This window comes from Alosa alosa, chromosome 18 (genome assembly GCF_017589495.1).
Source record: "Alosa alosa isolate M-15738 ecotype Scorff River chromosome 18, AALO_Geno_1.1, whole genome shotgun sequence".
Lineage (NCBI taxonomy): Eukaryota > Metazoa > Chordata > Actinopteri > Clupeiformes > Clupeidae > Alosa > Alosa alosa.
Window position 1 is genome coordinate 19,323,705 of NC_063206.1, and position 14,521 is coordinate 19,338,225.

The 14,521-nt window shown below is 42.5% G+C and overlaps 1 protein-coding gene across 2 annotated transcripts; it reads right to left on the reverse strand.

The window, feature by feature from the left end:
- Positions 1-1,162: 1,162 nt before the first annotated feature.
- On the reverse strand, positions 1,163-10,804 carry sfxn3 (sideroflexin 3). Of its 2 annotated transcripts, none has more exons than XM_048269559.1 (11): positions 10,737-10,804; positions 9,032-9,209; positions 7,862-8,032; positions 6,978-7,076; positions 6,152-6,227; positions 4,173-4,258; positions 3,162-3,289; positions 2,367-2,416; positions 1,734-1,783; positions 1,568-1,615; positions 1,163-1,305 (listed from the first exon to the last, which is right to left on the reverse strand). In XM_048269559.1, the coding sequence occupies exons 2-11, from the start codon at positions 9,193-9,195 to the stop codon at positions 1,209-1,211; spliced, it is 969 nt and encodes a 322-aa protein (XP_048125516.1). In that variant the 5' UTR covers positions 9,196-9,209; positions 10,737-10,804; the 3' UTR covers positions 1,163-1,208. The 2 variants fall into 2 exon arrangements, with proteins under 2 accessions (XP_048125516.1, XP_048125515.1); XM_048269558.1 differs by having other exon boundaries at positions 10,637-10,743.
- Positions 10,805-14,521: the final 3,717 nt, after the last annotated feature.

Below are 14,521 nucleotides of genomic sequence, written 5' to 3' on the forward strand. Positions count from 1 at the left end.
CAGAGAGGTGCATTCAGTGGGTGTGGGGCAAGGGAGAATACAGATCATAAGTACCACATAGTACGAAATCACTCGAATAAAACATTTAGCCACCATAAATATTCAGTAACCACACTCCACAATCATTAGATAGTCAAGTCAAGACATTCTCTGTCAGACACACTTGCTATACATCACAAATCATTAATGTTTACAGTCAAGGGGACACTAAGGGTCAGATTATGCCCAGGGGCTAACCCATTTAGTTGGTCGTGGGCTGACCTGAGGATGCTGGTGGGTTCTCACCAGCTTTTAATGGATGTGGGTATACTTGCTAAAGGTAGGGACTTGTGCTCACCCACCCACCCACACACACACCCAACAGAGGCAAGAAACGCTGAACGAGAGAAGAAACAGGTGGGCTTGTACAGCCATTCAGCACCTGCTGCTGAGTGTGTGTAAAGGACATGGAGTTTAAGAGCACTTCTGTGAGCACAGGACAGAGCATGCTGTGTGTGTGTGTGTGTGTGTGTGTGTAAGCGAGCTAGCAAGCGAAAAAGTTACAACCTGTAAGTTACACAACGGGTTCATACTTCTTGAAAAGTAATATATATATATATATATTTTATGTGTAACAGAAGGAGGGGACAAGATGACACACAATGGTAATGATCTGCATCACCAAGAAAAGGATTGACCAACCACTGTGAAACACATAAAGAAGCAACTCAAAGAAAGCATAAATACGAGTTAAATAAATAGACATTAAAGGAAAACAGCAAAACTCAAGACGAATATAAATACATAAAGCAAGTAAAGCTTAGCTGCAAATGGATAAATTGTTATAAGCAATTAAATATCCACCTTTCCCATCCAACAACCACAAAACACCCACTCACTCATTCCAAATCTAAAAGATGGGTAGCATCTAACCACACCAATGTTTGACCCCACTCATCATCTCTGTAACCATAAAAAAACAAAAAAAAAAACCTACATTGAGTCAGACCTAATGACATCCTTCCAGCATAGTAGGGCATCTTTCTTCCTTGTATGGAGTTGAGGACCAGAGGAGGTAACTTAACACTGAAGTACAAAATATCAAAGTATGAACACATTTGTATGGGACCCTTTGAGTTGTCTGCAGAGGAAGGAGGAGTTGTCTGCAGAGGAAGGAGGGGGTGCGGTGTGCTCTACGGAGTGAGACGGGGGGGTGAGACGGGGGGTGTCTACAGGCCCTTGTTGAAGAAGACGGTAGAGATGTGGGGGCTGCTCTTTCGTATCCGTTCCTGAACGTCCGCCTCTAGGCTGCTCACACTCATGGAGCTGCAAAAGACCCACGCGCACGCGCAAGCGCACACACACACACACACACACACACACACACACAGAGGTCAGACACACAGCACTTGGACACAGATACACACAATTCAAACAAAATAATGCACCCACACACCTCTGGACACACTGATCAAAACAACTATATACCAAATTGACCATATCGTACTACTGTGCACTGTCCCTGTTAAACAAATGTATAAATAATATAAAATTGTACTTCCGGCACAGTGCATTTACATTTACATACCTCTTCTGGGGGAATAGTGCACAGCACAGAGGAGTAGCAAACACCAAACTGTGGGAAAAACAAGAAATACATTTTTCATTTTCAATAGTATTATGAATAGTATCATCATCAATGGTGTCAGCTAAATATGGAGTGCTAGAGTATCATTTCAATCTCATACGCTCACCAGAATCCCACCAAGCCAACCTGGACTGGAGCATTGAGCACAGGGAACCGCTGGAAACACAAACGGAAGAGATGAGAGATGCTGAAGACAGGGAACTAAGGATGAACAGTGGGAGAGCAAGTAAGAGAGACACAAACATCCACTTTTCTGCCCGAGGAATTCACAGGTATTCCATTCCCCACCCACAGACACGGTAAACAGCATCTCCAACATTCTACTCTAAATCCACATTCCAGAGATAGCATACCTCATACCTAAAGGAACACTGATAGACGTGCCATGTTCACCATTGCAAAAACAGTGATGCCTTCTAGGCTTATTCTATTACTTCTGTTGCTGATAATGTAAGGCTTTTGCCATGGTGGTAGTGGGCGGTGGTAGTGTAGTGGTTAAGGAGCTGGGCTAGCGTGCAGTAGCCTGAAAGTTGTCGGTTCAATTCCCGGCTTCCACTGTTGTGCCCTTGAGCAAGGCACTTAACCCCAAGTTGCTCCGGGGACAATGTGATCCCTTGTAATATAGCTGACATTATGTAAGTCACTTTGGTCAAGAAGTGTCTGCTAAATGTAAAGTAATGTAATGGTACTGTTTCATGTGGAATTAAGTCATTATGTGTATGTGAGTGTCTTTGAATACCTTCATGAAGGCTTTCTTCTCCAGTGCGTTCATAATAACAGGAGGGATAGCTGAGAGAGAGAGAGAGAGAGAGAGAGAGAGAGAGAGAGAGAGAGAGAGAGAGAGAGAGAGAGAGAGAGAGAGAGAGAGAGAGAGAGAGAGAGAGAGAGAGAGAGAGAGAGAGAGAGAGGAATGACAGCAAAAACAAAGCAACCCATCAGTCACCTTCACCATGTTAAATATACTTTGGGGAAGCCGTGGCCTACTGGTTAGCGCTTCGGACTTGTAACCGGAGGGTTGCCGGTTCGAACCCCGACCAGTAGGCACGGCTGAAGTGCCCTTGAGCAAGGCACCTAACCCCTCACTGCTCCCCGAGCGCCGCTGTTGTTGCAGGCAGCTCACTGCGCCAGGATTAGTGTGTTCACTGTGTGCTGTGTGTGTTTCACTAATTCACGGATTGGGATAAATGCAGAGACCAAATTTCCCTCACGGGATCAAAAAAGTATATATATTATACTATACTATACTTAAAACTCCATCCTTTCTGACACCTTCATTCCATAAGGACAAGCAGCAGAGTTAGTTTCCCTCTGTAACCCCAAGGCATGGTGGACTGCGATACATGGAGCAGCCAAAGTCTCCCACCCTGCGCCCCACTTATACAATCATCTGTGATAAAACTGCGTCCTTAAAATACCTCTGTTGCAAGCAACACACTGAAAAGCCTGGTGTAGGCCAAGTCCTTATATACATCAATAACAGCCCAGCCCACACTGGAGACCAACTGAGGGCACTGTCCGGGCACGGCATGCTCACCCATGGCTGGCACGGCCATGCCAATCCGGGACACGACCACCTGCACAATGGCCTGCTGGGCCGCCTTGGTCGATTCGCCCAGCCGGTTGCCCTCCTCGTCGGTGATGGGGATGCCGTACTTCAGCTCCCTGTGGGAACACACAGCATGTCACATTTGTTTTGTGGGGGGCAGCCGTGGCCTACTGGTTAGGGCTTCGGGCTTGTAACCGAAGGGTTGCCGGTTCGATCCCCGACCAGTAGGACCACGGCTGAAGTGCCCTTGAGCAAGGCACCTAACCCATCACTGCTCCCCGAGCGCCGCTGTGCGCCACTACGTCGGGATTAGTGTGTGCTTCACCTCACCGTGTGTTCACTGTGTGCTGAGCGTGTTTCACTAATTCACGGATTGGGATAAATGGAGAGACCAAATTTCCCTCACGGGATCAAAAGAGTATATATACTTACTTATACAGTACATGCACCTCATGTACTATGCCATCCCTCCAGCACTGTTATACTGTTCGGTTCTAGAGTGCCTTTCATTATTCTTTTACGTAAGGCAAGGCAAGTTTATTTATAAAGCACATTTTATACACAAGGGTAATCCAATGTGCATTACATTAACAAAAGCAACAATAGTACGTAAAAGCATAAAAGGGCAATAGTTACAAAAAATGTACTGCTGGTGAACTTTGACTCTTCTTTTTCCTCACTCTATTACACGTTGTACTCTTTGAGACACTATACATCTTCCTCTCATCTCTAGTACTGCTACTCTACTATTCAGCGAAAATAGCAGGAAAACTAAACAGTCATCTAAATATTGACTTGAGATGACCAGATGTAGGCAGATGACTGCCTACATATTCTTCCACACCAGCATTTTAGTATTTTGATCATTTGCACGATCATCATTACCACCACTACCATTATTGTGTTGAATTACTGACTGCATGACGGAGACATGAATGATCTTCACAGACGCTGTGTGTGGAAGAGTGACATTAGGGGGGATTATTTGCGATGACTCACCTCTGTCTCATGAAGGGAATGTTGATGCAGTTGGCCGCGGCGACAGCAGCGAAGGGCACAAAGCGACTCATGATGGCAGGCAGGTGCTGAAGAGAGGAGAAGAGAAATGGGGGTTCAAACCTACAAGGCACTCAAGTCAACTGCAATCATGTCCACTGCAATCAATCAAGGTCTGGCTAGATTAGCAGTGACAGATCACTTTGGCATTTAGCAAGCAAGTCCACTTGTGTAGTTCAATTATTACACATATTTTTTTTCTTGTCTACACAAACTTGAGTCTCGAGCCTCGAGCCTTCCTCGTAAAAATGATCTAAAGTATGTCATATCGGGGATTTTCCCACAAGGAATTTGGCACATAGACATTTGCGGATAACACTTAGTTATTTAACACAAGAGACTTTACTGTACATGGGCTCAGCTATTCCACAATAACATGTAGCACAATCTATAAGTATTTATAGGTTCCTGGGGATACAGTACTACCATGTTTGTTATATTCTGTTTGCAGAGCATTCATACATTTCACAGGATTTATTTTGCATAAACTTACATGTTACACTAGCAGGTGTCTGAAGCTAAACAACCACACAAACAATTATGTTCAATATGCTTGACCCATCTAAAGGCCAATGTGCATAGCAGGCCATCTGTAGGCAATAAAACCAGCTTTTCTTATAGACCCTTTCAACAATAAAAACAAAAACAATGCTTGAACGTTCTATTTGGGCCCCAATCTACTTCCTCTGCATTAAGATAACATATGGAATGTTAAAAAGGAAGTCTTGTGGGGCCAACTATGATGCTGATAATGGAACTCTTGAAAGGGTCTATAGCGGCGGGATAAAGCACACTACAAGCAAGTGATCAGGCCTCTCGTGCTTAGAGTGACTTCACACTACATTCACAGAGATGAATCACAGCATATTGGCCTCATGAGAGCAAAAACTGGTCTTTACCATCTAATGATTATTGTAGCCAATTGTACTGCTGTATCGACAGATTGCTGTAGTAATATGGAGCTTTGCCAAGGGTGGCATAGCATAGCATGTACATTGCATTTTGCACATCCTTTTTGAGACTTTTGTCACCCTATCAGTGATGTTGTAGTAGCTATTGCACTTTCTCCGTGTCTATGCCTGGTGCCATTATCTATTTATTTATTATTATATGTTGTGCATTCTACTGTACTTGTCTTTGTGTTGTTGCTGTGTGTTGTCCATGGTAGCAAAGTAGTTTACCCTTTGGGAATTAATAAAGTTAATCCATGCATTCACTCAAGAGTGTAGGATTTAACACCATAGGCAGTGCTTGGCACCAACATGGCACCAAAATACTATGCTGCCATTACATACATCAATTGGTGTGAAAATGATTCCTCTAAAGCCACTGACAATTATGCCCATCTGATACACAGCACAAACAGTAACTCTACTGCAAAATGCAATAGCCACAATTTAACCTCCCTAGAACTCTCTTTTGTAATTTGTGGACAAATAACAGCATGAATTTTACCCAGCTTTTTTTTTTTCTTTTGGCCACACAGTTTGACTGCTGGGGGACTTGGGGCACAGCTAGCAGCTAAAACTGCGGCCAAGAAACAGAAGCCCGGCTATTGGTTCACAAGACGTGTGTGCCAGCATGTGGGAACGGTGCCCACATGAAAGAATGACTCACAGAAGACACTCATAGCCCAGCCTTGTTATGACTGTGTGTCTCGTGTCTGCCACAGAAGGTTACTTGGTGGACCATGTGACACCTAGCAGGGTGGTTTGTGCTGCGCATCTCTGGATGACTATATGCTCGTGGTACCTTAGTAAGATATCAGGCCAAGAGTGTGTATTGATATGTGGTTGTGTACCTACATGTATGGATGTTAAAGGCTGTGCTTCATGCTTTGTACATCTCTCTGTGTGTGTGTGTGTGTGTGTGTGTGTGTGTGTGTGTGTGTGTGTGTGTGTGTGTTTAAGGTCGTACAGTACCTTAGCGAGAGACTTCAGGCCCAGTGCTGTGACGACTGCTCCAGTCGTGGCGCTGACGTAGGCTGCACCCAACTGACTGCAGAATGAACCAGAGACAGGGCACATGGTCACATCCCACAACACTCCACACATTCTTCTCACAGGCTTCATAATTACCCCACACATACTACACATGGTTCCCCAAGCGGTGCTGCAGTGCCTCTCTGGGCCTAGCTAGCCAGCTAACAGGCGGAGCAGCATTCCAGCCTTTCACAGAATACAAGAGCTCAGCAGCTTTTGAAACAGATAATGCCATGTCACACTCACTGTTGATCTCAAGCAGGCCATATTCAATTGCCACACATTCTCATTTTATACATAAAATGACACATTTTTCATTAATTTCATACATTTTACCTGTAGATGTCATACTTAAAAAAAAAAGCATCACAATGCAGCACAACAGGCAAAATCATATTGGCATCAGTCACTGGGATATCAAATGGACTGATTTATGATCAGCTATTCATGTACACAACTTCAGCTGAACACCCCCCACAAGCCAGCTTTTCAGATCTGAAGTCCAGAACAGGGAACATGCATTTTATGTCATATCTACGGTCATCTGCAGGGGTGTGGTGGAAGCCATCACCAGCACCCGGGATGAGCGTGCAGTAGCCCAGGTCAAAGGTCGTGCTGAGGTAGCAAGGAAACGTGCGTTTAGGCTATACCGCAACACACGATGGTAGAGGACAGGAGTGAGAGCTGCAGCTCAGGACAGCGGCACAGGACAGAGGTAGAGGAGGAGGAGGAGGAGGAAAGGAGGAAGAGACGCAAGTCGCCCTACTTCACTGTCAGGGGAACGTCGCCACTGCGGTTGGTGTAGTTGACCACGGCGTTGAAGGACTGGTTGACCCACTGCCAGAAGACCACTGCTGGGGTTGTCCTGCAGAGCGAAGAGACAAATATGGAGTGGGGCAAAAAGCAGGGAGATGGACAGAAGACAGATAGAAGATAGAGAGGTGAAGAAATAATATGATTCAACAGGAAAGAGGGGGAGGGGAGACAGTAAAACAGAAAACGAATGGATTAAAACACCTCTAGAATTTCTATCAAATCCTGCAGCCCTGCAACCCTCTTGTGAAAAACCCATATACCACACAGGATTTGAAGGGCAACAGCAAGGTCAAAGGCTCCTCGTTAGACATCTTGATCAATACCACAGTCTCAAGTTACATTTCAGACTCAGACTAGAGTCTGTCTGATATACTGTCCAAAACGTTGCCATAAATAGACTGAAATGAAGCAGCCATGACCTATAGAGCATGAGGCCGTCAGACCAATGGGCCATGACCATCGTGCACCATTAAGCTTAAGAGGCTTCCTGTTGGCGTGTTTTCTGGTTTAACCAGCCATATGGCTTTTGACCTCAGGATGCAGGCGAGAAGTGATCAGATCGCATGCAGGACAACATAAATGTGGGTATGTGATTGTAGTGGTTATTTTGTCTTTTTTTTTTTTACCCATATGTTGGGGTTAATAAAGACACAAGGCATTTCATCTTCAGTAATTATTGCTGTTTGGTGCCCACAGATGCTTAAGAACGCTCCCTTGAATTTGAGGGTCTTTAAGGATTCTTCTTACACACTATTATTTACGCTAAAATCTTAATGCCACACCCATGGGAGTTGTGATTAAAGGGTTTTCACCTGTAGAAGGCGAGATATTTACCTGTAGAAGGTGAGCATGCAGCCAGTGATGGTCATGTTCATGGGCACCTGGGCAGACATGCGTCCAACCAGAATCATCTTCTCACCAGTGTCGGGGTGGAAAGCCGAGTCGTAGACGTACTTGGCTCTCCAGAGCTCATCCTCGGTCAGTCCAGGTCTCACAATACCTTGTCTGCGCGCGCACACGCACACACACACACACACACACACACACACCTGAAGTGGTCTTCCTGACAGATCTAAAGTCCATGGTCCATACACGCTGAGACAAATGACAATGGCTTATGGTTGTCAATAAATTAACTTATACATACCGTATGTAAATAAATGAATGTACACACTAGAAAACAGCACAAACCATCTAACAGCTTTTAACAGAATTTTCATGATTCCTATTCAATGTATTTCTTCACCCACTGCAAATCATCACAAAAGTGAAAAAAGGAATTCGGACTGTTTCCCTTAGCCGGCCTCTGTTATGGAGCAAAGAGTACAGGGAAACAGCTGCTCCCCTGTGGAGCTAATTAAAGTACCAGCTTCCCACACATCCACAATGCAAGCTGGCATTTAAAATTAAGGATTATACATCAACATTTAGAAAGAGTCATGAATGACAAAGCCTACTGCTCTAGCCATATTTTGAACATTTAACAATGACTAGAAAAATATAATGCAATCAATCAATCTAGCCATCCCACTCCCATTTACCAACAGTAACTCTACATGTATATATATGGTACTCTATATTCTATATATGTATGGCAATCTATACAGCCCACCAGCCACACACACAAACCCCAAAACAACAATGACTCACATTTTGTAAACACCCACCCACTTAACAGCAGCACCCATTGGTAACTATAAGGCCCTCCCCCATGCCAACCAATTGGCATCTCCAAATGTTTATTTGCCCTGCATCCATCACTGACCTCTAACTTCCCAGGGTAACTTTACCCAATTTCTATCCTACTTATGGCTTTCCAAAATAATCTGGTTCTGTTCCTGTTCAATCTGGTACCCTGTTCCTGTTCCCTATAAAACTTTAGTGTAGAAACCATCTTTCCATCCATTGCCGAGCTACATTAGTTAGTTCTGCACAACCACATGTTCCCCTTTCAGCAGTGGCTCTGCTGCTGCACACTAAACAAGTTTCTTTTCCCAAACTGACCTGTAGTTCTCTACAGTGACGCGTGCATCCTCTAACACCGCGCCGGACAGCAGCACGTTCCTGGGGTCCGTCACCATGAAGAAGTGCTGGGCCCGGCCCATAAAGGTGCCCTGGTCCCAGCGGGGCTCCTTGATGTTGATATTGAGGGGTATATCTCCAGACATATTCACCTTCGACCCTAAACAACAAAGAATTCCAGGTGTGAGCATTATAAGATTATATTCCATTTGGAACAGTTTGAGTGGTGCCATTTTGGAACAGCACTTGGTGGTCATCCTTAATGTATGTGTCCTCAGCAGGGCTACTCATGAAATTAACCCAAGGAATTAAATACTGGCAGAGGTGGATCATTTCATAGCGGAAATTACAAAAAGATAAATCCCCTTAGTTAAGCCTTCCTACAGAAATAGCTCTGCACACACGACCTTCTATGCAGGGGCTAACACAACTTGTCAGTAAGAAAAAGAGTGTGCTTTTGTTTCACTAGATTTTGTAGGGGTAATACTGACACCGTGGGCTAAGCAAGAAAGACTGTAAAACAGCCTAGGTCCAAGTGAAAATGGTGCCTCCCATGTCTTCACAATCCAGGCCACACTAGTGACTTTCATGTTTTTATGTCTGTGAGAGAAAAAGTGTGGTGAAAACGCATTCCAAAGTACTGAATCAAGGGGAAGGGATGACTCACTAACTGTAAAAAAAAAAAAAGAAACTCAGTTTTCAGCTCAGAAAACCGCCCCTTCCCCGAAATCCACTGTGACTTACACTGCCTTAACCCTTGACAAAAATGCAGTCGAGTCACGGCTAAACTGAAGGGATAAAGCAAGGATGTGCTGAATAAACGTGAAAATACAAACCGCTGAGCAGCAACACTGAAAGCGAGCCAACGTGACTAAAACAGCCTGACAGATGGGGCATCCCACGTCACGCAGCGAATTCATCTCACGAAAAACAATTTATGGCTGCCAGGTGATGGCGACCCTCAATCCAGTAAACACCAAACACAAGACATTGTAGGACTAGCGAAAGTGCCGATATACTACTGATCAGGCTAGATGTGGCGCCTTTGACAACTAACGTTAACGTTATCCATTATCGTGACCTAGCCAGCCACCCAACAAGCTAATGTAATACACGTTACCGTTAACGTTAGTGCTACCGCAATTCTTATCCCACCACCACTAACGTTGACGTTAACGTGAAACCAAAAGCAAAAGTGTTTTCTCTGCACCGTTGCGTTTGATGGGCAGTTATAACGTTAACGTTAACTAGGTGGTCAGTCCAACGATAGCAGCTAGATGTTTCCAAATCATCTGCAAAAAAGCAACATTATAGGCTAACGTTAACGTGTTTTGCTAAGTTACAGCAGAGTTGAAGAGGCAGGCAAACTAAAAAGAAGAGTGAAAAAACTGTTTTACATTTATGATTCACAACTTATGGCAGTTTAGCCTAGCCGGGCAGATTCTATCTATCAATAACATTGCTCCATGTCAGAATGCTAGCCGACCACCTAGCGAGCAATATGTCAAAGGAAAAGAACTGAAAGTCTATACGCTAAGCGGAAGAAACACATTCACGAGCACATGTCTTGAACGCATCCGAACATACCTGTGTCTGTCTATGATCGTCAAATATTGCAAGATTTAAAACGGTGACCTCTGAATTGTATCTAACACTGGTTAGCAGCACACACATTCAGCATATCTACCTTGAATTCAGAGAGGGAGATAAGTCACCTACAACAGCAGCACAAGCTACGCTTGACCGACGTAAAACAGTGAGCTCACTAAAAAGTGTGTTCGGCGATTGGATGATTCGACAGGGTGTGGAAAACAAGTTGGATATGATTGGTTTGTCAAGTTATTTCCTGTTTGTGTCCTCAGTCACTGGAAGCATATTTGACAAGTGACAAGCACATGTTTAGAGTTGTCTAGAACAACTGTTCAAACTGAACATTATAACATTCATGAAAGGCAGGAAAATCTCTTGATTTGTTTTTTTTTATGCCCATATCAGGGGTAGCCTAGGCTAGTGTCCCATCGTCCAGTGTGACCATTTGTGGTTCACACATTGAACCTACCTGCTGAGATTTTTAAGCCATCCTTTATATTAGAGGGAGAGCAGCTTCACAGAAGAGAACTTGTGACAGCAAATTTGAGGAAAAGTTGGTAAACCACCCCTCTTACCTAATTTGAGGGTGCTGATTCTGAATATTTTGTTTACAAAAAGCTCAATTCTGAGTTCTAAGCTGCATAATCAGCATTGCTTATTTTTCCCTAAATTGGGTTGATTTCAAAAGTGATCACTAAAACCAAATAAAATTGGTATTTTATTTGAACTCGGAAATTCTAATCAAAACACAACCATATTTTTATTGCTAACATAGTGAGTCACTCGTGGTGTTTAATTCATCACAATAACAAATTGCACAGATAACCTTCAACTCTGAACTGCATCTACGTAAGCAACAACCTACAAGTAAAAAACATTTTACTTATAGTAACACTGGATTTGGTATGTGTGCTTGCCTCCATCCTAGAGCTTGATAATGTGCTCTTCTAATATGCCATTGAGCAGCATCACCTGTTGGTGGTAGAGCCTCCTATCCTCGACATCTAGAAAATGGAGTGGCTCTGTCATAGTGTTGTCACGATACCAAAATTTTGACTTTGATACAATACCTGCCATAAATATCTTAATACTCGATACTAAAACGATATCCAAATCCTAAAATATCTGGAAAAAGAAAAGAACGGGCCTCCTCCAAGTGTATTGTCATTTGGCACTTTTGGTCAATTCTGGGTTTTAAACTTCTAAACTTCCTACATAATTATTATTTTTTGTAGTCGGTAAAATAGTAGTTTGTGTGTGTAAGAAATGTATTTCAATTAATCATAAAATGGCCCTGATATGTCATAGACATTGTCATGTTCATTTTACTTATATCACTGATTTAAAAAGCATCCACCATGTTGTGTTTTGGCCTCCACCTATCTACTAATCAAAGTCGGTAGTGTTTCGGCATCCGGGTTGCCAGCTCTGCCAGTCAGAGTGGAGGGGAAGGGGATACACTGCTCTACAGTAATTTGAAAGTGATTGTAGTACCAGTTTTGACCACAATCTTATATGGTTCCTTTAAATGGCCAAAGTAGGCTAGATCAAGGTCAGTGTTCAAATTACTGCATGCCAATCACTTAATGCTATGCAGAAGAATCTTTAGGCCATCTGATGTAAGATATCCTAGGCCTTCCTGTGTTTAAGGGATTTCTTTTGACAGTTGCAAAGGGAAAAAAGTGAAGATAGTCTTCTTTGCTCCCAGTGTTATTTAATAAGTACGTTTCAACCACTCTTTGGATCTTAATCAGATAGGCCTACACCATCATTACATTACATTACATTTGGCTGACACATTTTTAACCAAAGCGACTAACAACATGGTAACAGTTAAGTTTTAAAGCAATTCTCTCAACAATTTTAGGACAATTTAAAAACGGTAGAGTACAGTCAGAATAAGTGCATCAGTGAGTGCTGTTTTTAAACAGTTGAGTGTCAGTTCAAGACGGGTGGTAAGTGCTAGGATCAGCAAGACTTGTTGTAAGTGGTGCTATGAAAGGAGATGTTCTCTAAAGAGCTGGGTCTTCAGGAGTTTTTTGAAAATGGAGAGGGATGACCCCTGCCCTTGTAAAAACTGGAGAACAACAGATGAGAAAAAGTTTGACCCTGCCCTTTGCAATATCTGTGTGCATTCTACATTAGGTCTATTTCTTTGATAGTCAACATCATTTGCTATCACATAACAAATACCAAATAAAGATACAAAAGTTTCTTACAAACATTCCTGCATACTTCTTAAATGGGCTGCAGTCAGATGGGTGTCCTAAAGACATATAGATCTTGAGCATCTATTACCAGTGTTGAATGAGCAGTTTTTGCAGTGATCACTACTGGACATTCCACATTGCTAGACAGCACTTGAGTGAGGATAGACTTATTTCCACTTCACAAATAAATAACCATCACTATCTGCAACAGCTACAGTACAGGGACATTAATCAGTTCATAGCTGAGGATTTGCTCTAGGTCCACTTCCCTTTCAGCATCATATGCAGTTATGATGCACTGGAGAATGTTTCTTTTTGTTGCACTATGAAGGATATCTTGTCTATTTTTTTGCAAATAATGCAATCTCCATAGCACTCTTCAGCAACCCTCAAATATGCATTCTTCCATTTTTTTGCATGGCTGGAATTTGAATGATAGGAAAGAGCACCAGTGAGATGCTTTAACTAGGCAAGCACAGTCGCCTTTAGTAAAAAAAATATAGTGTGAATCCTCTGTAAAGACTGACAACTGTTCATAATAGTTACTGACAAAGTACTTTCTACTTGAGCAGTCACCTACTATTCTATCAATTTATTATCAAGGAATCTATTTTGCTTCTAAATGTCATACTGAGTTTTAGCTATTATTTCAATTTATATTTTAATTTTAGCTTATTTTCATCTGCTACTTGAGGGTCATTGGGGTCATTCCTGTCCTGTCCTACAAAATATCTGATACATAAAGAGTATGTTAATGCCTTATTTTTTGCAATTCCTGTCATATCTGATGGCAAAACCAAAAATAATGTGAATTATGCTAATTATTAAGCTAAAAACTAAAAATTGAGCTTGGTAAACAAAATATTTGAATTCAGCACCCTCAAATTTTGTGAAATAGCCCCTTTGCCGACTTTTCCTCAAATTTGCCAACAGGACTTTTTCTGAATGTTTGTTAGCTCTCTGCTCTCCCTCTATATAATAAAATCCAGATTTTAATATTTAGCAGACATGCATTTGACTTTGTTGAGAGGAGATTACATTCTGTTGTTTTGCCACTAGATGGCAGTAAATGCCTGTAAAAATGAATGCATTTTGTAATGCAGTATTTGGTTTAGCACTTTGGCAGGAAAGTAGGCTAAATTCTACACGAGAAGATTGTTATGTCTCATAGGCTATGGCTACTCTAAAAGCGTGGTGCATAGATGCAGAGCTTCTGGACTTATTACATTAATACACAGGATTAGATGTTAAAATCCCTTGTGCCAAAATCCAAGGTAACTACTAGGCCTACAGATATTGTAAGTACTACAATGAATAATAGCCTACCCTGTAATTACCAGAGAATGGTCATGCCTTTGAAATGACCATGTCACTCAAAGTCCTAAACTGGGTTACCTGTGGTAGGCTAATCCAATCACAACTCCTGAGAGGCGGGATAAAGGAAGCCTACAGCCGTCATTCTCTCAGGTGAGGTCATTGTGCCCAACATGGGATCAGGTAATGCCGATGCAACTTTTATTCAGCAGTTTAGTTGAACTATGTTTGGCAAATCATTCGTGTTTTTGTGTAGGTAGGCCTAGGCTACTTCACTATATATCTGATTATTTTTTAGTTAGGCTATATTTGGGATACTGTAGAGATAGCCTATTTAACTTGTTAAGGCGTTGATGTT